This window comes from Hipposideros armiger, unplaced genomic scaffold (assembly GCF_001890085.2).
Source record: "Hipposideros armiger isolate ML-2016 unplaced genomic scaffold, ASM189008v1 scaffold_25, whole genome shotgun sequence".
In the NCBI taxonomy this organism is placed as follows: domain Eukaryota; kingdom Metazoa; phylum Chordata; class Mammalia; order Chiroptera; family Hipposideridae; genus Hipposideros; species Hipposideros armiger.
The window spans coordinates 3,813,818-3,840,937 of NW_017731375.1; the positions used below are offsets into that span (position 1 = coordinate 3,813,818).

General features: G+C 44.2%; 1 protein-coding gene across 1 annotated transcript in view; it reads left to right on the top strand.

Annotated features, from left to right (window-relative positions):
* The window catches only part of DOCK2 (dedicator of cytokinesis 2), a 398,948-nt gene that overhangs the window by 107,204 nt on the left and 264,624 nt on the right, over positions 1-27,120 (top strand). The window contains exon 22 of the mRNA XM_019635935.1: positions 1,520-1,626. Within this exon, the coding sequence (XP_019491480.1) occupies positions 1,520-1,626 (107 nt within the window). The remainder of the gene's footprint in view (positions 1-1,519; positions 1,627-27,120) is intronic.

Below are 27,120 nucleotides of genomic sequence, written 5' to 3' on the forward strand. Positions count from 1 at the left end.
GGCTTCTGGACGGCCGCTCACTGCGGCTGCTGGCCGCTAATGCTGGCTGCTGGCTACACACGGTAGCCCATGGCAACCCACTGCAGCAGGGGCTGCAGCCTACGCCATGGCCAGTGACCCACGGCAGCCCAGCTCCAGATTGAGCTGTTGTTCAGCATCTTAGCTGTAGAGGGCAGTGTCACTGGCTCTCATGTGGGATTCAAACCAGGGCCCTCTGGCGTCCCAAGCCAGCTCTTAACCAATGTGCCACTCGGCTGACCCCCTTTTCTTCTTTTTTTCTATACTGACTTAAATTCCAAAATAACATATAGAAAAATTTTAAAACTTTTTATATTGAAATACTTTTAGATTTAAGAAAGAGTTGCAAAAATAGTATAGAGTTCCCATATAACTGTCATTCAGCTCCCCTTAATGTTCATATTTCCCATAACTATGGCATATTTATCAAAACTGAGAAATTAACCTTGCTACAGTTATATTTACTGCACTCCATACTTTATTCAGATCTCAGCAGTTTTTTGTTTTGTTTGTTACTGGCGTCCCTTTTCCGTTCATATGATGATTTCTGCTGGCTTCTTCTCATCTCTCTGGCCTTGAACTAACTGATTTTCTTAGAGAAGCTACCTCTGTAAATAAGTTAAATTCCTTCCCCAGCCCCTGCACCATTGCTCTCTGACATAACTCCCTATTTATTTTCTCCATTGTCTATATCATCTCATATTGATTTGTTTACTTCTGTGTTACGTGGACCTCCATTCGAATGTGAGTTCCATGCCAACTGGGTCCACGTTTTTTCCTCCAGTCTCCCCACCGCTCTGCACATTTCCTGTCACATAGTAAGTACAGGCTTCATAAGTACTTGAAAGAATGAATGAACACAATGAGTTTATTTTTGAAAGCTGCCAAGGGCTATAATTCTGCTTCATCAGTATTTTATTTTCACTCAATCTGGGAAGAGCTATCTTCTTTGTCATGTCCCAAACTGGTTCTAAACCACAACTTTTCAGTTTTTTTTTCTTTTTCTTTTTTAAATTAAGCACCATTTTGATCTTAAGACTTATCATAAAGCATTCATTACTAAACATCAAACGTTAAAGAAAAGCGTATGGTAATGAAGTGAGAGCCTGATTTTAAACCCTTGTTTCTTTGATCCCCGCCAGCTGTGTAACCTTGAGAAAGTTAGTTAAGCTTTCTAAACCTTAGTTTTCCCACTTGTAAAAGTGGGGTAAGTATTGGATCTACCTCACAGAGCCATGAGGTTTAAATGGCATGGTGGACATCAAGGGCAAAGCATGAGCCTGATACACAGCGAGTGCTCAGGGGGACTGGAGTTACCTCCAGGCTTTCACACCTCCTTGGATGCTATTAATATTCAACGCTACACACACTCACTGAAAGCTTACTGTGCAGCTGACACTCTGCCAGGAATGGGGGGCCCAGGGAGCTTGCAGTCGGGGGACGTGAGGTGGGAGACACTGGCCTCACTGGCTCTCTGTGCTCCTGTTTTTCCTGCCCTCAGCCAACTGCTGTATGAGTTCTACACCTGCATCCCCCCCGTGAAACTCCAGAAGCAGAAAGTCCAGTCCATGAATGAGATCGTCCAAAGCAACCTCTTCAAAAAGCAAGGTGAGTGCAAAGCGTCCTGGCTGGGCGGGCGGGGCCATAAACCGACATCCTCCCCAGGGCAGAGCAACCTGCCCAGCTATTGAAATGGTTCTTCCCTAACAATGCCCTTAGTCTGAATAAATGTAGAAAGTAGCAGACAACTTAGACATCAGAATCTAAACTGATTTTAGGGACCTTAGGTCGTGCTGTTTGTGTCTGTCGAGGAAGTTTCATGAGGTGGTAAATTTGGCGTCGGAGACCGTAGGTTGTGCTGTGAGGTTTTTCCCTGGATGGCTTCTACTTACTGTCCTCACCGTGAGAGGAAGGAGGTGAAGTTCCTGGCAGTAGGAAGAACCTGTAGCGGAGAAGTTTTCAAAACTTCAAGTGCGAGAAAATGGAGAGGTTGTTAAAATGCGGATTCCTGGGACCCATCTCAGAGACCCTGATTGAGCTTTCTTTTATAGTTTTTAAAAATGTAAATTATTTTTGAATAGGTAACACATTTACATAGGTCGAAATGCCAAGGTATGAAAGGGTATCACATGCAAAGGGTCCCTTCAGACCTGTGCACAGCCACGCAGACCCGTTCTCTGGAGGCAGCCGGTGGTTCCAGCCGCTTGTGTTTGCTTCCAGGACAGTCCATGCATAAGAGCTGAATACATATACAGTTAAACCTTGAACAATGCAGGGGTTTAGGGGCACCAGCCGCCTATGTAGTCGGAATCTGCATGTAACTTAAGTTGGGCCTCTGGATGTGGGGATTCCCAACCATGGAGGTGACCCTTGAGCAACATGGGTTTGAACTGCGAGGGTCAACTGAAGAAACCTCCATGTTTAAGTGGACCTGTGCAGTTCAAACCCATGTTGTTCAAGTGTCAGCTCTATACCACAGCTATATTCTCCCGTGGCCTTCTGTTATTGTTATTACTCAAATAGTAGCATTTTACACAACTGTTCTGTACTCTCCTTTCCTTCCTTAACGGCATTGCCGGGAGAGCAGCGCATGACGGTGGATTTGGGCAGGAGTTGTGGTCAAGCTTCTGCTCGCCCAAACTGACCCCGGGTAACCACATGTCCCCTGACTGGTACGCCTCTGTCAAGAGCCTCGCTGTTTTTGCGCTCAGCGAGCTGGATGGCCAAACCTCCTCCAGATATGACCAGACAGGCCTTAGGAATCATTCTTCGCCATCCACCGTGTCTCCAGCCACACTCAGCATTCCTGACATCGCGCCTATCTGTGAGGGTAAAAACAATGACTCTTGAGGGTCAGCGGTGTTTTCTGTAGCCTAAGATCAGCCCTTTCCAATTTTAAATTTCTCTCTGTCCGTACTGGTGTCAGGGATAAAATGAGAAGCAAAATGTGCAAGGAACAAGAGGTCTTAGAGCAGAGAATCAGTCATCACCCAACAAGTATTTATTGAGAGTGAGGCTTGAATATTTATGTAAATCGCCTGGTAATTACGGAAATATTCAGGAACCACTTCACTGTAAAGATTTTTTCCCCCAATGCATGGTTAACGTGGTGCATGCAGAATTGCTGCCGGGATCTCTGAAGCTAGGGTAGGAGAAGAACATGGGAAGAAAAGTGTTCTTGTGAATTTGTATTCATGTCTGTAGTCACCTGACCGTTTAAACAGCGTGTGACAACAGATTAATGCAATACATATATGGGTTGCTTGCGCAAGGTGGCTGGAAACTAATCCTGCTAAGTGTGCTGCGTATTTTGTGTTGCTAGATCTTTTAAAGTGAGCCTGCCATGGTTTTCACGTCTGACTTGTACATCAGAACGAACTGCCCTCACTCTGAAAGCTTTGAAATGCATCTGTCCCTTCCTGCCCTGGCAGCCCTGCTTGGATTTCAGGTGGTGTCACTGTAGAGATGAAATGAGCCCTGTCCTAGGGGACATGACGAGGATGACTCTAACTACATGTGGTGTTGCACAGGCATCAGAGAGTAGGGCCACTTGGCTCTCCTTCATTGTTCAGAGCTGCTGTCACTGTCAGGGACCCCGCTTAGCATCAAGGCCAGATGAGCACTGCGCCATCCTGGACGGGGCATGTGGTAGCAGGTGCAGCCTGTGGAAGTCGGAGTAATTCCTTTACTGGAGTCACATCTCCTGGGCTTGGCGGTGGCCTCTGAGGATTAGCATAATCACAGGGCAAGCTGGACAGCTGCTGCCCACCATCCTGCTGTGTCTCTGAGTTTCAGACTCAGTAAAAGCCCTCTGATTAATATGAACAGACAGAAGGCCAGCTGTGGTATTGTACACAGTTATAAAATAAACGTAAAATTCTTACCTTTAATACACCCAGACACTAGAAGTAGGCTGACAGAGAGCCCCCTGGGGACCCATTTTAAAGAAGAAGCCATGTATGATTCGTCTCTCCATCCTGGCTCTCATGTGAAAGCTGTATGCTCTCACACACAGCTTAAGGTAACTCCTCTCCCACTGTTTATTTGCTAAGTGAACCCTCTTCTCAAAATAATCCCCAAGGGAAACTTCAGCTTTTCCCCCTTCTTAAGTGCTCAGGTCCCAAATCAATTCAGTCTGAATCCACACGGGCTGCCTGGGTGTCGGTGGCTCCTGTGTGAGTGACTCTCTGTCTACACGTCAATAAGGTGAGTGTTTGGCCCTGGCCAAGCTGGAGCTGTAATGAAGTCCCTGCTGTTCTTTTCCCTGTGAAGCGTCCTGCGCCTCAGGGACGTGGTTTGCTTTCAGCCTGCACTCATTTCGCTGCCAGATGTGCACATTACCTGGATTATTGTCGGTGACATCAGCTTGTCCTTGCAGCCTGAACATTTGTGCTGGCATCAGGCAGAGGGCAGGCCTTGAGGCACTTTGTGTAGTGTTGGCAGACATCCTGTTGGCCTATCTTCAGGAGGATCCTGGGGAGAAAGAGAGACTTTTCGGTTAAGGGCACTGGTATTTGGGTCTCACGAGGCCTTGGTTGGACTCCAGGTTCAGCCTCTTATCAGCTGTTTGACTATGAGCAATGTACTTAACCTCTCTGATCCTCAGTAAGCTCATCTGTAAAATGGGAAAAATCATAACAATGTCTGTCTTCGAAGGTGGTTGTGTGGGCTGATGAGACAGATAGTGCATTGAAACAGCGTAGAGCATTACGATCCCAGCATAATGCCCCATATTGAGTGGTCGCTGTTATTACTGGGGCTGTGGTTATTGCTTCTACTGCTCCTTCCATTTTCCCAACTTCTGTCCTGACTTTCAGATTCCTTGCAATAGGGGAGCCCCTTCATGTTGGATAGTTGTGTGTAACCCTAAGCCATGGTTCCTCGTCTCCTTGGAAGCGACGTGTTTTTCCTCAGGAGCTGAGAAACAGGGGGCTTAATGAATAAGAGGACCTGGGTCTGTGTGTGCTTCCCACTCGGGCATTGAATGATTTCTCCAGTTTTTATTTCATTTCCCTGGAGTGTTTTGAGAGGGCCCATACTGGGTTTGCCTGGAAGAAGCAGAGGTCAGGGCGAGATGCTTCTGGTTTCTTACTTCACTGCTTCCCTTGCTGCAGCCTCAATGTAATCACATAGCTTGGGACACCTGACAGCTGTCTTGTACGATGGTTTGCTCCTTGGGGCTCTTTTAACCCACGTGCGCACACACACACATGCACACGCACTTTATTCTCCCTTTTTTCTCTCATGGAAGCAATTAGCCTCAACTTTTACTTGATCCGTGATGTTGAGTAAGTTACTTAATCCTTGTAGGTCTCAATTTCCTCACCTGTAAAGTGGGATAACCACAGCATGTGTCTCATTGGGTTGTGGTTCAGACTGAGTGGCGTAGTGTGGCCTGTTAGGCGGAGGGCTGAGGGAGTCAGGCGTCACCAGCAGCCAAGCGCCCACAGGGAGTGGCTGGCCTGTGTGGATGACTCCAGGGTCCAGTGAGAGGAGCATGGGAAGGCCGTGGAGACTGATTTGCTCTCTGTTCCAGCCCAAGCCCAGACTTGCCTGGTGGTGATGAAAGCAGAAAGGATGAATAGATAGGCCCCGAGAAAGCTCTGAGGGGGGCCTGCGAGAAAACGAAACCTTCTGCGCCTTTGGAACAGATCTGTCCCAGTGAGAACAGAGCTCTCAGTAATGTGTCTTTTTAGTCTGGTGCTAATCAGATGCACCATCTGCTTCAGTGTAAACTGCTTTAGGATACACATTGCTCACTTGTCTCAGCTTCCAAAACAAACAGAGAGGGAGAGGGGCGGGGAGAGAGACAGAGAGAGAGGGAAAGACATTTGGAAACTCTTCCAATGTTTATGTCCAGCTAGTGGGTTTTTCTTTGGAAACTTTATTGAGAAGCTGTTCTCTGAACTCAAAGCATCCAGTTTTCCCTTTATCAAGAGGTAGTTTCCTTCTTTCTCCCCTTCTTATCTGCTCCCCACAGTCTCTGGAGCTGCTGGGACCTCAATTCCCAATGGGCTGGGCAGCTCTGTGCGTGTGTGTGTGTGTGTGTGTGTGTGTGTGTGTGTGTGTGAGAGTGAGGGGGTTCCAGTTCCATAGCGGGTTTCTCTTTTCTAATCATCACATTAGTGCAGCTTTGGGCTGGGAATAGAGAGATTTCTTCTCACCCCAGCAGTTATTACTGTCCTTGGTGAGCTTGTGTCACACCTCTGAGCCTCCAGGTTCCACATCTGAAAAATGTGAGTAGGCATGTTGACTTTCGATCTAGGCAATCCTTGTTTATGATCACGCCTTTGTCACTTACTAGCGGCGCTCCTTTAAACAAGTGGCCTCTTTGAGCCTTGATTTCTTTAACTGCAAAACTGGGATAATGTATGTAAAACAACTGGCAGAGTGCCTGACACAGTCGCTGCCCATTTAGAGGCGTCTATTGTATCACAACAATAACCACAAGAATAACAAGGGCATCAACAACATCTCAAAGGTAGAGACATATTTATTAAATGCCAACTGTATATTAGGCTCTATATAGGGCATACACCTTTATTAAATCCTTACAAAAACTCAATTATAAAGGTATTATTATCCCCATCTTGTAGATGGGGAAACTAAGGCCTAGAGGGTCAAGTAACTTTTATTTAATTAATCTAATGAGACCAAAGATTACACAATGTATTTGGGCACCTAGTGTATTGGGCTATGTGATGCTGGGGTAGCAAGTCAATCCCCAGATCTCAATGATTTAACAGTGTGAACGTGTATTTCCCTCTTATGTGAAGTCTGACGAAGGTCATATGTCTTTTGTCCCTTCTGAAGCTACGCCGTCTGGTACCCAGGGCCTCCCTGCCGCAGGGAAGAGGAGGAGGGAGGAAGCACGGTGGCTCTTAACTAACTCAGCCTGAAAGCCACACCCACTGATTCCAGCCGCAGTCCATTGGCCGGAACCCACCACATGTTCCCAGCCTAGCTGCAAGGGAATCTGGGAAATGAAGGGGCCCCCTTGGAATATTGGATGAGCACCCTCTCTGTCACTCACAGATAGTATGTGTCAGAGCTGGATTCGGAGCACATGTCCTTTGACTAACAAAACCCATCTTCTTTTGACTACACCATGCTTTGCTCTCATAATGAATAAAAAGGAGAAGATAGCATCTATTTTCTTGCTGGAAATGCTTTCTGCTCCATATAAGAAAAAGTACCTTACCGTTCCCCCTGAGGGATAGCGTTCCTTCCATGCCCCACTCCCCGCCCCTGTTCCAAGTGCCGGGTAACTCTTTCACATCTGTGCACCGGGGCCTTTGCCTGGGCAGGAGATGGGACTCGATGCCCGTGGTTGCTGTGCTGCTGCAGCTTTTCAGAGCAGAGCTCTGCAGCGAGCAGCCCTGTAAGCAGGCTGAGGGTGTCCATCAGGCCGGGTGCCAAGACTGTTCTGAAGGAAAAGGCAGTAAGGGAACACAACCTCTCCCTCCCAGGACACACTCCAGCCTTGAGGCTGGCTTCTCGTCTCTTCTGGCACCACACATGCCCTTCCACAATTTTTTTCTTTGCAAATGCTGCCTGGAATACCTTCTGATGCTCTTCCATTCCCTTCCCGGAGCCGCAGACACACTAACTCATAATCCCTACCCAACCCTCTAAGACAGTCCAGATGTCAAGTCTGCAGGAAGTTCCCCCCCTGGTGTCACAGGCATTTCATTGCAGTCCCCACTGCAGGCCAGGCCCTGGGAAGGGAGCGGGGACACAACCACTGCAGTTTTGCAGATTTCGGCACCGCACTCAATGTGCAAAGGTGATGAAGCTTCTTATTTTTGTTTGTTCATAATGTAATCTAATCTTGCTAATTCTCCACTTCGCTTTATACTGTGACAACTTAAAATTTTTAATTAAGGATATCTTATAGCTTCAGATTTAACCTTTCTGATTCAAAACAGCCCCCTCACCCTCTCTAAAATGGCCTCTGGGACTGGGTTCCAGGGACGCAATTAGGAAAGGGAAGAAAGACTCTGCCTGGCTTGTCCTATAGCCTACCTAAAACGGCTCTCTTTGGGACTTTAGCTCAAGAGGGGACGTTAGAATACACGTGTCTTGTGACTTCAGGTCTCAACACCAGGTAAAGGGGCCTCTAGCCCGTCCCCTCCATCCTGTTTTCTTCTTTTCTGAGGAAGCTTTCCTCCATTCTCTTCCCTGGGGCTATAACAATAGAATGGCTGCCAGGATACCTGTCTAATGAGGGGAAGTATGACAGTAGGGAATTTAGTAGGTTCAAAATATCCTGGATTCATAAAGGGGATAAAACCAGGTAGAGAACCTTTGAGAGGGAGCTCTCTCAAACCAGAGGTGCAGCAGGGGAGTGTGTTAACACAGCAGAATCCTGGACCCTACCCCAAAGATTCTGACACTGAAGATCTGGGGAGGGGGCTCCCAGCCCCCCACAGGGGTCCCGCTGCTGGCAGCCCCTCTATGGACCTCAGCCTAGTTGGAAGTTTAGCTTCTGAAGCCTGAGGAGAGTGAGGGGAGCAGCGTGGGCAGAGAACAGTGGCCCCCATGGTGCATAGCACACACCTGTGTCAGGATGCCTAACACTGCCCCCTCTCAGTCGTCTGTTTATGGGACTGTTTCTGCTGATGGAGTGAACGCCTTACGGATAAGGGATGTGTTGCATCTCTTTATGTGCCCAGTCTGCTGGGTTCTGACTAACACCAGCTCTCAGAAACTGGTCTGTGGGCCTGGGCCGTAAAATGCACCGTTATCCTTGGCCAGTGTCCCTTCAAAAAAGGAAAAGGAAAGAAAGTACCTCAGTTGCACAGCACTGGAGTCATCATTGTACTTGATTCATAATCCACCTCATCATTGGCCCACACAAGGGCCTGCTTTTGTTCATTTACATATTCAGTTAGGTATTTTAATAATAAAGTGAACACCCATGGACTCAGCACCCAGAACAGAAACTTGAAGCTTAACCATCAACCGCATGTACCCACATGGCTCTCTTTTCTCACCTGACGTAACCCCCTTCTGGAATCTTTTGTTACACATTCTGCTGTTTTCTTTTTTGTGCAGTTTTATTGCGTCTATATGAGTATATATCCCTTGGTTATTTTAACTTTATAATAATGGCACTAAACTGTGAGTAATTTGGGAGACACACTTTTTCACAATTAATGTTCAACTAAGATTCATCTATGTTACAGGTTGCTGCTGTACATTGTTTGAACAACTGTAGAAAATTCCATTGTATGAATAAACCAGAGTTGATTCAATCATGCTTTCAATTTCAGCATTTGGAGTGTTTTAGGTTTTTTTGTTTGTTTGTTTTTTCCTATTGTAAACACTGCTGCTAAGAACATTCTTTTCCATGTCTCTTGTTGTAAATGATCAAGAGTCTTTTTGGGGTGTATAACTACAAAAAGATTTGCTTGGGGGTCATAGGGGATCTGAGTATCTAACTTCAGGAGCTAACCTGGTTTCCAAAGGTGGTTGTACTAATTTACATCCCTACCTGTAATACCCAAAAGATTCTGTGGAGTCACATGCTCTTCAACACTGGCTATTGTCCCACCTCTTCATTTTTGCAAAAAAAATACGTGTAAAATATGTCATCACTGTCTTGACATGAATTTCCTTGATTACCAGGGATGCTAAAAATTTTCTAATGATTCTTGGACACTTGTATTTCATGTCTGTGATATGTCTGTTCATTCTTTTTGTTCATTTTCCTTTTGGGTTGGTTGTATTCCTTGTATTGATTTACAGGATATTTTCTATAGTCTTCATATTTATCTTCTGTTGATTTTATGTATCATGAATATCTTCTCCCCGTTATACATGTATAACTTCTCTTTTCCTTTACTTAAAATATATTTTTTCTAACAGAAGTTCATACTTTTAATATCAATTTATCAATCATTTTAGTAGTCAAATTTTTTTGGTGTCTTGTTTAAGAAATCTTCCTCAATCCTAAAGTCTAACAGATTTGCATTTATATATTTATTAATTTATTTTGATGTACAGATTCTTAGTCTATAGACCTTATGTTTGTTTAAGTCATATATGGTGTGAGGTAGGAATCTGATTTTGTCTTATTTACCATTTGGCAATACCTTGTGCCCAGTTTCAAGTGAGGGGCAGTTTCTCTTTTCTCCCAGTCTGTCATTTTGCGTTTCGCTGGAGACTTGAGGGCAGGGTTGCTGGAGCCAGGATTCAGTCCCTCATCCCTGGTGTGCGGTTCCTTTGTGCTACTACTAGTTGATAGCTGAAGGGTCTGAAAGGTCAAGAAAAAGGGATCGCCCCTCCTTCCCAAGACACACCCCAAATTGGCTTTTGTATTATGTTAGGAATTATGTGCAGAGATATAGAACTTCTCCAGGCTTGGTCCTTCTCCATTATGAAAGAACTAAGATGGTTTCCTCAAGTGATAATTTTTCTTATTGCAACAATTGCTTGGGCCCATAGAGCAACCTTGTTGTACCTTATTTATATAGCTAATAAAAAGGCTGCTGAACTGAGAGTAAGGAGGCCTGGTGAGTAGCAGCAATGGTATCAGTAGTGGGAACAGCAGCTGATGTTTACTGAGTGCCTATTATGTACCAGGCACTGCGTTAAACATTATTGTACGTGATCTCTGTTACTGCACAGCTGTGTGACCTTGGGCAAGCCACTTAACTTCTGTAGAATAACTAGGAAATCATATGATTGAACAGTATTTTCTGGAGCTCTTCCAACACTAAAAACCTATGAGTTTAAAAATCATTCTCCGATTCATAATGATAATACTGCTGAAGTGTTCTAACACCATATAGTGCCTAAAAAGCCCTCCTCCCGTGTTGGGCCCCCCCCCCAGTACTTTTAAATGTTCTGCCTGAGCTGGGGGTGAGGAGTGAGGCCGTTTCATAGAAGGTTAAGCAGATGAGGGGAAGTTGCATGATGACCCCAAGGTCACACAGCGAGGCTCAGAATCCTGGAAAAAGTTATGTGCAGTAGCCAATTTAATTATTTAATAAAGAGCTATTGAGTTTTGAGGATTTAAGCTTTTTTTTTTTTTCTCATCAGAGCATTTAGAGGTATCAAAGGTGTTCAAAGAGGAGTTTGGTTTCTCCCAGCTACAGGGTTACAAAGCCACATTTAGTTCCAAAATGCTCCTTCTAACTCCAGAGACCTGAGGAGGGGCTGTCCTTCACATCTCTTCCCTTTTCAATGCGACTGATCACAGAATTCAATCTCAAAAAGAGATTCAGACCCAGAACCAGAGAAGACAGTGATTTAATAAGCTGCAGAACAAATCCAAGAGAGATTTATGAAAGTGTCCTTTTTTTTTTTTTTGGCTGAATTTAAAAAAAAATGGCATACCATAAAAGAAAAGAATCCCTTTGAACCTCCAAAAATACTTAGAGTGGCAGCTTTTAATGACATTGTCAAGTACAATTTAATTGGGCAGGGGGAGTAGGATCCCAGGTCACTTCTTTAATGACAATCCAAATCAACCATTCTGCAATTTTTTAGAAATAGTTTGCCTCATTAAAGCTAGAGAACAGCAAAATCAGGCTGTTCTTGTACCTTTTAATCCTTGTTCCATGGGGTTCTTTTCCAACTTGGGGATGATTCTTTGGGTAAGTGGAAACAGTTAATGAGGGAGTTTATGTAAATCTTTCAAAGGTTGTTACTCCAAATTTTTGTTTGTTTGTTTTCATTGTGAAATTACAGTCATGGATGGTTTGAATTATAGTGAAGCAGGTTTTAGAATATCCTGAGACTTCCGTTGATCTGTTTAAATTTGATTTTGTGATTTTTGCCCTTAACATCTTCCTAGAATAGAAGGGAGTTTCCTTAAGAACATGATACAGTTGAATTGAAAACCAGCTGCAGATTCATTTCAATTCAAGTAATATTTACTGACCATCTAAAAATGCAGCAGCATTGTGCTGTGGGAAGTATGAAGGAAGCATAGGAATAAATAATTTTATGGCCACCATTATTCTGTACCTGGTACTTTGCTAAGCTTTTCACACGTGGTCTCGTTTTATCATCATGACATCTCTGTAAAGTAGAGGTATTAAATCCCCATCTTACAAGAGAGGAAACGGAAGGTTAGAGAGGTTGAGAAACTTGCCAACCATCACATCCCGAGTAGCATGTCTTGGCCAGTTTTCCAGCTGGGGCCTGTCTGGTTCTAGAATGCACTCTCTGGCCTGCTATGCAATATGCACCTGGAGGAGAAGGGTTCCTACCTGCTCCAAGAGCTCGCAGTTGGGTGAGAAAAGATTTACCCCAAAGGTCTTCAAATTTGAGCCCCCCCAGACTGTGAAGGTAACAGAAACGAAGGTGCAAGGTCATAGTTACTATGCCATTTAATAAGATAAACTCGTCAAATATAGATTTCTAATGCCATCTTCAATTAACTTTGTACAACATGTTTTCCACCTGCCTACTAAACACGTGAGAACTTGCTTCAAGTCACAAAGAAGTGGGACCCCTTTCATTTTTTCCTAAAACTCAGTGCCATTCGGTCATTCATTCATTCTCCCATCTTCGACAGAGACAAGTATACAAGTATTTCTCTGCTACTGAGGAAACGAGTGGAAATGATCCATGGGCACTAAGCTCAGGGTGGGAGATGATAGGGAGCAGTGAGGACTGGCACAGAGTCTGTGCATGGGGACATACGACAGCTGCAAAGCAGTGCCAAGCGCTTGTTGCCATATCAAGGTGGTTTTTTTTTTTTTGGAAAAGCAGACCCCCAAATGGGTTTTTATGTGAAATCTGATAGATATATTTTTAAAACAATATGCAGGCCTACATATGGACCCAGGACAACCACCTCTGGTATACACTGATAACTTATAAATAAATGTATAGGGTTTTAATAAATTATACGGTTATTTATACAGAACACTTTAAGGATGATGGTTACCAGAATTCAATGAGATCAGTGCTGTTGGGTTGTTGGGGACAGGTGTACGGAGGAGATGGGATGCCAGCGAGTGTTAAAGGATGGGCCTTCTCTGGAGAACAGCCTGTGGGGAGACCTGGGCGTGTGAGAGCTGGAGCAGGCCTCACTGCAGGCACTGCCATGCACGCCTCTGGAGAACTTGGGGCCCATCCTTGCCTGACACGCTCCCTTGCGAATGGGGGCTTCAGTCCCCACCATAAACTCCACCAGGCTCACTCCTGGCAATGCTGGTCCCGTGTTGGAAAAACGACATTTATTGTTTATAGACATTAGTATTATGAAAATATTCTGAATTTTTATAGAACATTTGGAAATAGAGAGTAAAGCACCTGCGATCCCGTGAGTTGGAGGTAGCCATTGTTGAGTCTTCCTGTCTCCTGTACCATATACATTTTATATATCTGTCATAATGTTTTACCACGTTTGCAATCTGCTTCTTTTTCACAGGATTATTGGGGACATTTTTAAGGACTTCATGGGACTCTGTTGTATAGATGGGCTATAACCAATTTTACTATTTTCCCATTTAGGAAAATTTGGGTTCATTTAACTTTACGATAGAAAACCTTACTGGAGTTTATAGTCTTCGTAAACACATCCTGTTCTCTTCGCTGTTGGAAATGCGTCTCACTCAGCTTTCCCAGGGCTTGGAAAAGCTGGGAAAAGAGGACTCTCCCCTCCTTCTTCCCTTTACACACACTCTCTCTCAAACACACACACACGCGCACACACACTCACTCTCACACTCACACGCACACACACTCACTCTCAAACACACACACACACGCGCACACACACTCACTCTCACACACACACACGCGCGCGCGCGCGCGCACACACACACTCACTCTCAAACACACACACACACACACGCACACACACACACACTCTCTCTCACACTCACACACAGGACTTTGCTTCCTCCTTATGCAATAGACGCAACACAAAGCAGACTGCATTGTCCTTTCTCGTGGAGCTGGAGTAGCACGATCCAATTTGGGAGGGACATGTCTTCACAGCTGACCCGCCATCCTTGGTGGCAGGGGCTGTGTCTGTGTGTAGTCATTCTCTGCAGTCCCAGGCATTTAAATGTCACCACCCTGAGAGCCCTCATTAGCCCTGGGAGGCCAAAGTGGATTTGCCGAGTGTGACACCCTCTAGGCTGGAACAACAGCCCCAGTGGAACCAGACATTAGAACAAAGAGGGAGGCCAATTATGCAAAGGCAAAGGAGGCTCTCCTTATGGCTTCAGCTAAGGAGGGTGAAATTAGCTGAGGACAGATACCCCATTTCTGAAGTAGGCACAGCACAGGATAGTTAGTGGTCCAGACAAGGGCTTTGCATGAAGTTCTGTTAACCAGGACACTTCACCCCTCGGAGCTCTGATTCCTGATCTGTCACTTGGAACGATAGAGGATGCTTACCCCATTGGTTTGCTGTGAGCAGTAAAAGGGGTAATGCCTATGAGAGGCCTAGTGGAGTCTGGTACTTGGAAAGGGCTCAGCAATGGAGTATCATCATCATCATTCATCACTGTCATTAGTGTTACTGTTATTTGTCATCATCTGGTAGTGGAGCCGAATGTGGAGCTGGAACTCGGGAGACAGCGGTTCTTAGCTCTGCAGTTTTCTATTTATTTCAACTGAGCTGTGAATGCATCTCTCAGTCTCATTTCCCTCAAACGAGGCGCTTGGCTGAGGTGTGTGGACCTCCAGGTGCTGAGAGCTCTGCATCCCTCTCTTCATGGAGCCTCTCATCAGCCCCGCCTCACAGGGGCTATTGCTAGCTCCGTTATGGAAGGTGCTGAAGTTTGAGACTTCGACAGGAAGCTGGAATTCAACCCGCGGCTCCTCACATCTGCACCCTGCTTAGCTGTCTGCATGTCCCCGCATTCATTGTAGTGACGGGTGACACGCTCGTGCGCATACATGCGTATTGGGGGCACGCAAGGCTTTGGAACGCCTGTGATGGTGATGAAGTTCAGGGCTGTGCTCACACTGCACCCTTCTCTCTTTTACTCAAGCCCTCCCCCCAAAAAAAAAATTATAGGTAGAAAATGAGCCTCCTGTTAGATTTGGGGGCAGCTCCTGATACCTCTGCTCCGTTTGACCTAAATGAGACTGATGTACACTTGTTCCACTTGGCTGGTGGGTTATTTTGAGAGTTACCTGAGGGATTTCATTAAAGATTTTAGCACACTGTATAGATCCAGTGTTTGAGCCAAAAGGGACATTAATATACAGCTGCCCAGAGATGGTCAAACTCGGCAACTCCAAGAACCTCTGAAGGGGCTTCACTCCTGCATGGACGTCAAGCCCGCCATTGCCCCTGCTCCTACCTGGGTAGTGTTCTCTCCCCCTCTCCCTCTCTCCCCCTCTCCCTCTCTCCCTCTCTCCCCTTCTTCCTCTCTCCCTCTCTCTTCCTTCTTCCTCCTCTCTCCTCATCTCTCTATACATCCAAGACAATTCAGTTTAAACAAAAATTCTAGGTCTAAAGAAATCTCTGAACAATCGATCTGGCCGTGATGAGGGATGTTGATAGTGGGAAGCTGTGTGTGTGAAGGTGTCAGGGGTACATGGGAACTCAGTACTTTCTGTTCAATTTTGCTGAGAACTTAAAACTGCTGTACAAAAAGTCTATTATAAAAATGGTAAAAATGCAGTGAACACACACACACACACACACACACACACACACACACACACACACACACAGATATCTGATCTACCCCTCCCGGAGGAGGGAGAAAGGGCTCTGACAGTTGAAATGGCTCCTCCGAGGCCAGTTAGTGGCTCACACCAGTTGTCACTGTGAGGGTGACTCAGCAGCAGGGGGGTCCTCTTCCTTTCTGGCTCAATGGTGCATGTCAGTGCCTTAGGGAGGTGGCACGGGAATTCAGTCATTGCCCCTGTCCGTCCTGGGACCTGGTTGGGGGATGTCTCTGGCGTTGCTGGCTCTCAGGTATCACTGTCTCTGTAGGGAACGCATGTGCGCCATCTGTGGTGATGATCTCATCTGTGAAGGAACGTTCAGGCCCCCCTGTGCCCAGCGCCCCACAGGCTTCCAGCTGTGCAGGTCTCACCCTCTCCCTGACTTTGTCTCTGCCCCTTTCTCTGTCATTGCTGTGTCTCCTACCCCACTCCCACAACTTTCCATCCAGCCACCTTCTTTAAATCTGCTGCCTTCACCTTCGTCCTGGAAACGCCCCACCTGGCCCCTGCCCGTTCCCTTAAGCCTGCTACTGGCATCAGCTGGTTCTGAGCAAGGCTCTCCTGTGCCCATCCCTCCTGTCCCAGGATGTGGGGAAGGGGTGGTGATTGACAAGGTCCCATGGAGAGGGGGCTGTGGGGATTCATCCCATGTCATTTTCCCTCCCAGAGAGAGTGACAACTAATTTTCTTTCTGGGTCATCTGAGAAGTCGACACACCTTGCCAAGGTGAGCATTCTTTTTTCTCAGACACAGCACAGCCTAACCTCATTAGGGGGAAGCATAGTTCCCTCCTCATGTGGCTTTGGCCTTGACCTCTTTGGGACTAGCCCAGGCTGCCATTATTGTGCTAAGAAGCATTGGGCTCTTTCCCCCCAGCTGGAGCCCATTTTGCTTGAAGAGTTGCCGTTCTACAGCTCTGCTCTGCCTGCCACTGGTTCTGGGACAGGAGGGACAGTCAGCTCTGATTCGGTTTTTAAATTCTAAGCATCCCGCTGCTCATCCAAATAACAAAAGTGTGTGTGTGTGTGTGTGTGTGTGTGTGTGTGTGTAATGTGTTAGGTCATTCCAGCACACCTTCCCCTAACGAAATCTTTGCAGATGAGGAAGATGGGGAAGTTATCAAATCCTCCTCCCATAGATGAGGAGTTAAAAGAAGTAACACCCAGGTGATGACTGCCAGAATAGCAAGTTCCTGATTTCAAAATCAACACTGAGCCTCTTGTGCTGGCAGCTTCTGGCCACCTAGTGGGTTGGTTCCTCTGTTCATGTTTGGTTTATCATAGGTCGGATGAATGCAATGAGAATCCACATAGCCTGGATCTGGGGAGGCTCTCCTGGTGCTTCTCGCAGATTTTCCCTATATTTGCCCAACACCACTTTCTTGAGTTGAGGTAAATAATATTTTCTCTGAATTCCAAATAATTAGCACTGAGTAGGTGCTCAATAAGTGTTTAAAGAACAAAGGAATACTTAATGACTTTAATTGGAGGGAGATAACATAGTCTATTGGAGATAACACCCTACTAAGAGTTAGAAGATTTAAACTCTAGTCCAGGAAAGCTACTTATAAGCTGTATGACCTTGAACAAAGCACTTAACCTTTCTGGGCTCCATTCCTCATGTATATCAACAGAGAGCTGTCATTCTAAGACCCCGTCCATCTCATAGTCATTGACTCTGTACTACCAGAACAGCATAGAAGAGAGGCAGCAACTTCAAGTACAATTAAAACTGCTTGAAAAGCATTTTGTTATCCTATGGCTTTAAAGGCACTAGTGTCAGCTTACATGAAAGACACTATGATGGACTCATTGTGTTCAGATGTCCTCTGGGCAGTGTGGTGTCACGTAGGCCATAGCTGAATCCATGGTGTGTCATTGAGACGTTTGTAGGGACTGGGTCTGTGTTTCCTGGGACTCCACCAGTCTTTTAAGTCCTTAGAGAGGGAATAGTAGTCAGGACAACAGCCCCACATGCAGGTGGATTTTTCTCTTCATCAGATATCTCTGTGGGTCTCAAAAAATTGCTTTTCATCATGTGTATCCCTGCTAATGTCCCAGGTTTACCAAAACCTATGTGTGCAGCAAGATGCTTGGTTTGGTTTGGTCTGGTTTGGTCTGGGAACAGCAAAACAGCGTGTACTGTGGTTCAAAAGAAACGGAGAAAATAATTCTGTGAGCATAAGAGGTGTTCCCACTTCCTAGTTCATCGTGAGATCTCGCCACATACAGATTGTGGGGCGGAGCGGGGAGATGACTGTCCAGCCCTGACATCAGGGCTCCTCCCTGAGGCCAGCCTTCTTGTACCTTTCGCTCCCCAGGCCCAGATCTGACCAACTACTCCTTTTCTGCTCTCTGGCCAACCTAGGGGTGAACCCTGGGATGCTCTCCAGTTTCTCTTTCTTGCTTGGTCCTGGGCAGTGGGGACACCTCAGAATGCACGGCTGCGTGGCTCCCGTTTGTCGGGTGCTTCTTTCCTTGCCTGAGGGTCAGAAATGTAGGGTGCAGAGACAAGAGGAGAACTGCCGCGGAGCAAATTCAGTCCATTCAACAACCACTCAGGGCTCCAGTTCTCAGCTCTGTTCCGGTATTGCTCTGCCCGCTCTCGCCGTGGCGAGTCCATCCTCTCTGGCAGCTCCATGTTCGTAGCCCTCGAACTTGACCTGCAGTCTAAGTCTGTGCCTTCACTTCAAGACCTGTGTCTTTAACTGCCTCTCTGACATCTCAAATTCTACACAGGATAGATGGGGCCACCTTTGTAATGAAGAGAAGCAACATTTAGGACAGGTTTTCTAATTCCATAAATGTTTATTGATCCTCTGCTATAAACAAAGCATTGAGTAGCCATTTAGAAAATGAAGGGTTGGCAAAAATATGAAGTCCTGAAGGAGCTTCATTTGCAAAATGAGGCATTCTTTATTAAAACGCAAGATGAATATTCTGTGGTAGAAATACAAGCAAAGGACTATGGGACTTCAGAGGAGAGAGATAGATGATTTTCAAGGTTTTCTTGTTGTTTATGACATCTAAAAAATTATTCAGAAAATAGAAAACACGCAAGAAACACCAGAGAGCTTCAGAACTGTGACTATTCAGCTTTTCTCAATTTATTCAACTAGATTTTGGTAACCCTGATTTTTTTTTTCCCCCTCCATGATCTTAACTTTGGCCCGAGAGAGTTTCTTGTACGATCTTTTTACCAAAGACTTGTTGGGCTCTGGAGAGGCATTACAGGACTTATTCATTTTGTTTTACAATCTCTGAGTTATATTCATTAGTGACTTTGGAAAAGTCATGTCACTTCTTTGGCCCTCAGTTTCTTTACCTGTAAAATGGGGATAATAATAGGGTTGATGAGAATATTAAATGAAATAATCTTAGCATCATCTCTGGATGGTAAGAAAAAGTGCTCCATAAGTGGTAGCTTAAAATTAATATAAGTACAATTATTTCCACCAATTATTTATTGATAACTATTATATTAATTTTCATTATTTTCAGTTCAGTGTTGGAGCCAGTATAGAGCATTAAAAATAAAATGTTGCCTAAACTCACTTTTTCAGAATATCAAGACAGGGGGGAAAAAAACAAAAAAACAAAACTCAGTGAGAAAGATGTACATATATACTGCCATAATTATGACAATAGTTACCTTTTACAATTTCTCATAGAAACCTTATAGTTTGTTGTCATTCTTTTACAGATGGAGAAATTTGCTTAACTACACCAGATCTTGCAAGTGAGCAAGCTTTTACAGTTACTTAGCTAGTTTTTAACTACTGATCTGTTCCCCCTTTGCCCTTCAGTCTGTTTTTCTCATAGAAAGGGGGAGATAAGACTGAGTTTGAATCAGCACCCTTTATTACTCACCTGACATAAACCACTGCTTGACCTAGACAAGTGATCAGGTGGTTTGTAAGGCTAATTTAAAGGCAGTGCTTTACCTACTGGCTCCCAAAGCCAAGCATGCACCGGCATATATCCTGGGCAGTCAGCTTCTGTTGGATTGCAGTCAATTTTATCGATTTTTTTTTTTCCCAGCACAACAGCTTCAAAAGGCTCTTTTGCCCCAAAGTAGCTGATCTTTTCAAATCTTTGCTATTTGCTTCTGGTAAGGCGGTCAGATGACAGGGTAAATGCAATTAACAACCACATACTTTAGATGATGGCATATTCTAGAACAGGTTTAAAGGTTTCACAAAACACAGACACATAGAGATGAGTGAATTCTCGGAGAGATTGCCTAATCCAACCTCCTCAATTTTACAGCCAAGGGAACTGGCTCAAAGAGTAGGCATGACCTGCCCAATGTCACACCACAAGTTAGTTGCAGAAATGAGAAGCCAGGAATCCCAATTGTGAGTTCTTCCTTTTAACTTGTGTTTCTCAAAGTTTACATAGATACCATCATATGCAAAATTATTTTCCATGTCATGAAAGATCATTTTAGGTATGCACAGATAAAGTGCTATATCACAGAGGCATATCATTCATTTTCTTTCAGCTGCCTTTCAATCTTTCTGATTACATCAAAGATTGGATACATTTGCTATTTTGTCTTTAATCTTTCTCTACTAATATCCTTTGATAACAAAGAGGGAGCAGACCTCAAGCTTATGAAGCTCCTCTTAGAATTTAATAAGTGTTTTGTTCTCATAGTATTGATTGTTACACTTACCTTCCATCTATGGCAAGCAATACAGGTTTTGCATTTGAAGTAGCATCTTTTTCTTTTAAAATAAATTTAAGCAGATTAAATGAATCTACTTTATGAAAAAATATTACGTGAGGAATAGTGAAGGCTGTAAATTATGAGGACAGCATGGTAGATTCCACATTGGCAAAAATAATGGTTAACTAAAGCTTGGAAAATATTTGACTCTGCCCTTTCAAATACTCTAAGTCCTTTGAAGATACATGTGGCTGAATCCTCATCTCCTTCTTATTCATGTTGTGCCTTTGTATGTAGCAGCCAGAAAAACAATTGTTAGATCTAAAAGGAGAACATAAAAACTATCTATGTACCAGAGATGAACTCAGAAATATCGGCAATCCTATTATTGGTAACTTTCCTACAAGCTAAAAAGATGGATTGGTAGCCAATTTTGTTTCATATGTAGGTATTTTTGTGTATACTTTAAATTATAAACTGTATGCTGTTGCATTTATTGAGAACAGAAACTGGTTTTATGTTTCAGGGACAAATGTTCCATTTTAATATTCTATTCTAGACTCATTCTTATCTTCCCCTTCTAAGAAGTACTTTCATTTCCGATTATCTTGCTAGTCAATGAGGGTATAAATGGAAGGAAAAGGTGGCCAAATGCAATTTATAAAACATTTTCCCACTATTTTCATGTTTTAAAGAATGTATAGAATGACTGGAATAGGAATATTAAAGATGTTAGTCAAATGGGGGTATAGGTAACTCTTTTTCCTATAATTTATGTATATCAGGTGAATACATAGCAAGAAAGATGTGCTACATTGCACTGTTTGGGTGATTTCCCCATTATCTTTAACAGCTAATCTTCCAGTACTGTTTAATTTGTTTTTCTGTTCTGAAGCAAAAGTTTCTGTTTACTTATAACTTAGTTACCCAGAGACCCTGGAGCTCTGAAGACTAGTTACTGCTGGCCTTTTCATCAATATCACATCGAACTCATTTGTGCTTCCTTCCACTGGACATAATGTTTTGTTTTGTTTTGTTTTGTTTTGTTTTTGGAATGTTCCTTGAGAGGACAATTTATTCTCATTTAGAGGAATCTGGGGGCGGGGGGGAGGAAGGTGGAGTCAACTTCTGGTGACTTATGAGTAGTTCGAGTCAGATGTTTGAAAAAGGGGCTTCTGCATCAGTAGAGATTTTACAAAGTGACTGGTGGAACTGCACACAGATAGACGGAGTTCTGAGATGCCAAGAAATAATGCTACTTCTATTACAGCTAATGAAAAGACTGCACTGCTAAATTCAGGGCTGGGAAGGTTAATGAAGATCCATTCCTTTTTAGTATGAAAGATTAGCAGGATAACTTGCATATTAAAGTTAATTCAGACACACTGCTAATGGAGGAGGCATACGAAATTAATTGATACAGCACGTCTTAGATTATGATCACTCACTCCTCAATGGCTGATCTCTTCATCCTGCTGAGAGCTTCATGGGTACGTCAGTTCGTGGTGGGGCATCTTTGGTCCCTGGGGAGTTTGGAAAGCTTGGGATGTGGTCCCTTCTGTCCTTAACCTGTGCCAGTTCTCTGCTGGGTGTTTCCCTGCTGGGATGTGTGTACTTCGTCACCAGCCAGGTGGTTACTTGGCAGGGATTTTTGGTTTTAACAGTTAATGAAATAATGGAACTGAGCTGAGAGGAGAACAGGGTGGAAGGTAGGAGAACAAATGGGAGAGAGGAAGGAAGAACTGCCCCCTCTTCATGTGAGAGGTTTTCCAAATAGAGCTGGGGACAGAATCTTTGGGTCCCATCAGGACCGCTGCCTTGAGTCCTGTGGAGGACCAAGGCTCAGATCCCATTGGGGACGCAGCCCAGTATCCAAAGCACAGGCTCTGCCATCTGAATGCCTGAGTGTGAGACCTGGTGCCATGTCCCAGGCCGTTTGCTGGACTTCTCAAACCTCAACGTGTGCCCCTGTGGAAGAGGGAAGATAATAATACCTACCTGATAGCAATATATGTATTTTAAATTTTTTGGTATAATTTACATGTAGTGAAATGCACAAATCTTAAGTGTATATAGCTCAGTGAATTTTTTACATACTCGTATGTATACCCCATGCAGCTATCACCCGTGTAAGATATATTTCCATTGCCCAGAAAGTTACATATGAGTATCTTACAAGTTAAATCATTATTATTATTATTATTATTATTTATTTATTTATTTATTTATTTTTAGCTGAGCCATCCTGCCACCTGTTGGCAGCTCAACGGCAGCTCAGCTCGGGCTGGGAATCGAATCGCTGTTGCTCAGATCTCAAACTCTTGAGTGAGCCCTTAACCAACTGAGCCACTCAGCTGGCCCTGCAAGTTAAATTATTAATAGCTTACACTTTCATGGTGATTATCATGGACCAGGTGTGCTGTTCTACAGTGCTTTACATGTATTATCTTATTTCACTCTCACAGCCTTGGGAAGGGAGGTGCTCTTATTATCTCCACTTTACAGGTAAAGAAACAAAGATATAGACAGATTAAGTGACTTGCTCAAGGTTACAGGATAATAGCTGGGATTCCTGCAGTTCACACCCACACTCTGCTGCACCATTATGTGGCCTGGTAAGCATTCAGTGCATCAGAGGAGTGAGTACAGAGCCTTCTAATGCTGACATGGCTTCCCATCCCTCGTCTTCATAGTCCAGTTTATGGCTTTGCCTTGCCTTGGGCTAGTAGGCTGGGCATGATTCAACAGTCAGGCGTGTTGTAGGTTGTTCCTTGACCGTTGTTCTCAGAAAACCCTGCCTTCCAGTTCCCACTCAATCGGCACTACTTGGTAAGGTGACAAGGTGGACAAACTTATTGGGTAGCTGACCTGGGCAGTCCCAGCTGCGTAAACACCTTTGACCTCTGTCTAAACCTTGTCCTTGGTATGATCTAAAAATGTCAAGTGAAAGTCTCTCATGTCCCCAAGCCCCTTTTAGCTCCCTTGTCCCAGGTTCCCATCCTCAGTCCCCGTTCAGACCCAGTCATTGCTGCTTTTCCTTCCCCATCTTCGCTTTCTCCTCCTCTTCTTCTTTGTCTTCCCTTCCCTTCCTTTCCCTTCTCTTTCTTTTCACTTCATCATGGTCTTCATGATCATCACCAAATAAACTTTAATAAGCCATTCGCTCTGCTAAATGCACTGTAACTGCCCGTTATAAATTCTTCGTGGGAGGCCTCCGTGTTTAAGTGTCTTCCTGTAGTTGAATTCATGCTCACCTTTTTGTGCTAGATCATTTTCAGACACGTTTAGCGAGCTGTCCCTTTGACATCTCCATTTTAATGTCAAACTCATCATTTCCAAAATTGTATTCATCGAATTCATGAAAACCTTCTCCTCTTCTGTAATTTTCCTGCCAGTCATTTGGAGCTAGCCCTCAAATCTGCTTGTGTCTCATTTTTCACTTTCAATCAAACACGAAGGCCTTTGAGCCTTTCTTATATACGCCTTGAATCTGGTTTCTTCTCCCCATCTTCACCACCTGTACTCTGGTCCTGTACACCCCTGTGCCATCTGTCATGTGTGGCATTTGTGAGGCACTCAATAAATATGTATTCCCATGAAAAATAAACGAGGTGTCATGTAAGGACAAGCCCACGACACCTCGTGCTTGTCCTGAGCCCCCTTCATTTATTATGAGTTTTCTGTTTTACATGACCACATAACACAGTCAAATAAGGCATAACCATTCGCTTTTCTCAGGTACTCTTCAGAGCAAAAATGCCACAATCTGATGTCAAAAGCAGCTAATGTAGTCTTAATGTAGAACATGAATATTAAAACTCAATATGAAAAATTTCTTGGAAGAATTTTGTGCAAAAAAAAGCTATGTTTCTCAGAAGGAATTGGTTCTCTTCTACTTTCATGATCAGAGAGCCTGAGGGTTTCCTTTCCTGCCCTGATAGTCTGTCGCGCAAGTGAGGAGACACATTTTGTGGGCAATTGGAACCCTTATGTTAACTTTTACATCAGCATGTCATCTTCTGTCTTCTTTTATTCTTTTTTGGACTAGGATAGCATATGGAGAAGTACATATATCCAATCAGAAATATACCAGCACATCGTGTCCTAAATAAAAGAGGAATATCAGTTTGATAAAAGTACAATTGGAGATTCATCGTCAGGGACTGAACATATTTGCAAAAGCAGTGGGTTTCAGTGTATGTGTTTTTTCTACTGTTCCCATCCGCTGACGGCTTCTTTTCTTTATTACACTCGGATCCCCAAGGGCAGGGGCCGTATATCGTCCTCTCTTTGTAAGAAAGCTCATTACATGTCATTGGCTGATATTTATTCTGTCTATTTCCTCCTTTCTCACGCTTTTCCCAGTTTTCTCTTCATTAGCTTTAGAATCCAAACAGAATCTCTTCCATCCTTTCATTTAAATATCAGGCCTAAGTGTGTGATTCATTTCTTAAATCACTCCTTTGCTTTGGACCTTCTAGGGGAAGGAAAGCTCTGCTGGCTCCGTTGCATGAATGGAGAATTGAAGCACGCCAAAGGCCCTGTGTTCTCCACCTTCTTAGCTGAGTGCCCTTTTAGAAAAGAAACCCAGACCATGGAGAAATTTTCCCCATTTCCATTTTTATTTAAAGGGGGAAAACATGGCAATGATTTTTTTTTCGCTTCCTCTTTGAAGTTTGTTTCCAATTCTTCAGCTTGTTTCACATACATTACCACTTCTCTACGCTCCCTTTGTAATAAATCACACTAGATTTTAAATGTGTGCGAGGCTGTCAATGAGCGGGACCCCAGCCTCCTCTCCTTTTGGAGCTGTTATGGGTGAGGTGAGGAAGGAGAGGCGCAGATGACGATTGCAGACAATTACACAGCCATTCCATTTGGCTAATGCTTGAATCCAGGAGAATTTTCTCATTTAATTCTCTGAAATGAAGGCCCCTCTGTTAGCCTTAAAATGTAAACAAGAGGCTTTTAATGTGCGCTTTCCCCAGAAATGGAATACCGGCTGCTCGTATTGATCCAAAACACTGCTGGTGGTTTTTTGTTCTTTTTTGGTATTTGTAAGTTTTGTGATGGCAGCAACATAGGACTAATCATGGGCGGCTTGAGGATTGCCGGTGAGTGGTATCATTATTCCAAGTTGCAAAGAGAAATATAAAATGATGTTCAGAGAATACTTGCCCGAGTTCTCCTTTAGTCTAGCCACATACAAAAGGGAGCATAAAAATCTGAGGCATACATCCCAATGATTTCAATTTATCCCCGCCTCTTGAAACCCAATTCTCCGAGTTTGGTATTTCAGGCACCAAATGTTTGAATGACGCAGACGAGAGCTTCAAGTCCATTTCATTCCAGCAGGCCTGGGCCAGGTGTTTTGTCAAATATGTCAGCTGCAGCCAAAGGAAACTGAAGTTTCCAAATGTTCCCGTTTGCACTCAAAAACTTCTTAGGGATAACAGAGATCCCCACGCCTCATTGCACGTACTAACTACAACTGAATGTGTATAATGTTTTATTTGGATCCTCTTAGGAAATAGGCATTTTAATCCCCATTTTTGGAGGCAAGGAAGAACCTTGACTCATTTCTCTTCTTGTTTGAATCTGCAAGGGAGCGCATTGCTTCAAGGGGACTCCTCTTTTAAAGACTGCCCAAATGACCCAGAGCAGCCCCAGGGTTTTCCATTTACTTCTGCTTCAGTAGCCAGGGCAAGGAATTGGGGGGACAGCCTTCTAACAGGCTGACCTACACTCACTCGGGTGGCATCACAAATATAATCATTCTAAGCACTAGGGAGCAAATCAAATTTGGGGTCATGACTCAGCCATATCTGCCCTTTTAGTTTCCTAAAAGCACTTTCTACAGAGCTGGGTTGTGGTTTCATGGGCAAGCTTCAGGGAGGAGGCTGGTCTGCAATGGTGGCATCACTGATCTCGGGAAGTGCGAAGGGGTAACTGAAAGTGAGAGTACCCGTCAGATGCACTGATTCTGCCCGAATAGCTTTCAGAAGGCATTGTGATAGGTCACCTCTGCGTCCCCCTTCACACCATTGGAGAAATGGTGACATGGGAGTCTTTCATTACTTGCTAGTTGAGGCAATGAAATGATCTCCATGATTAGACCGTAACTCGATAAACCCTGAAATGAATCTGTTATTCTCTCGCTCAAATGTTCGAAGTGCCTATGCTTACGAATCTGTATAGCACACCTAATCCATCAGCAAGACCTGTGGACTCTACCTCCAAACTGTGTCCCAAGTCTGTCCACTTCTGTCTCTCGGGCTACAAACTACGCCAGTTTTCACCTTCTCTCCCCTTCACTGTTATAGTAAGGAGGCAGGATAGCTTAGTGGATATGAACATGGGCTCTGGAATCACATTTTCTGAGTTGAAATCCCAGCTCTGCCACTTACTAGCTATGTGATCATAGGCAACTTGCTGAATCTCTCTGAGCTTCAGTTTCCTCATCTATAAACGAGGTATAATGATATACTTCTTCATAGAGAGAATGTCATAATGAGGGCTCAGTAAGTACAAGGCCTCTTGTTCTCCTTTATAAAAACTTCCTTAGTGTTCTCCTGCCTCCCTTTATTAAAAATACAAAAACAAAACACATTTTCCTCTACCCAGTAAACAAACTCCTTATCATGGGCTGTGGGGCCTGATGAGACCTGGCCCCAGCCAAACTCTCCAAGCTTGTTATCTCAAATGGTGCTCCCATTTCCTATAATCCAACCACACTTATCTCCACGTGATCCCTTCAACATGCTAAGCAAATGTCCA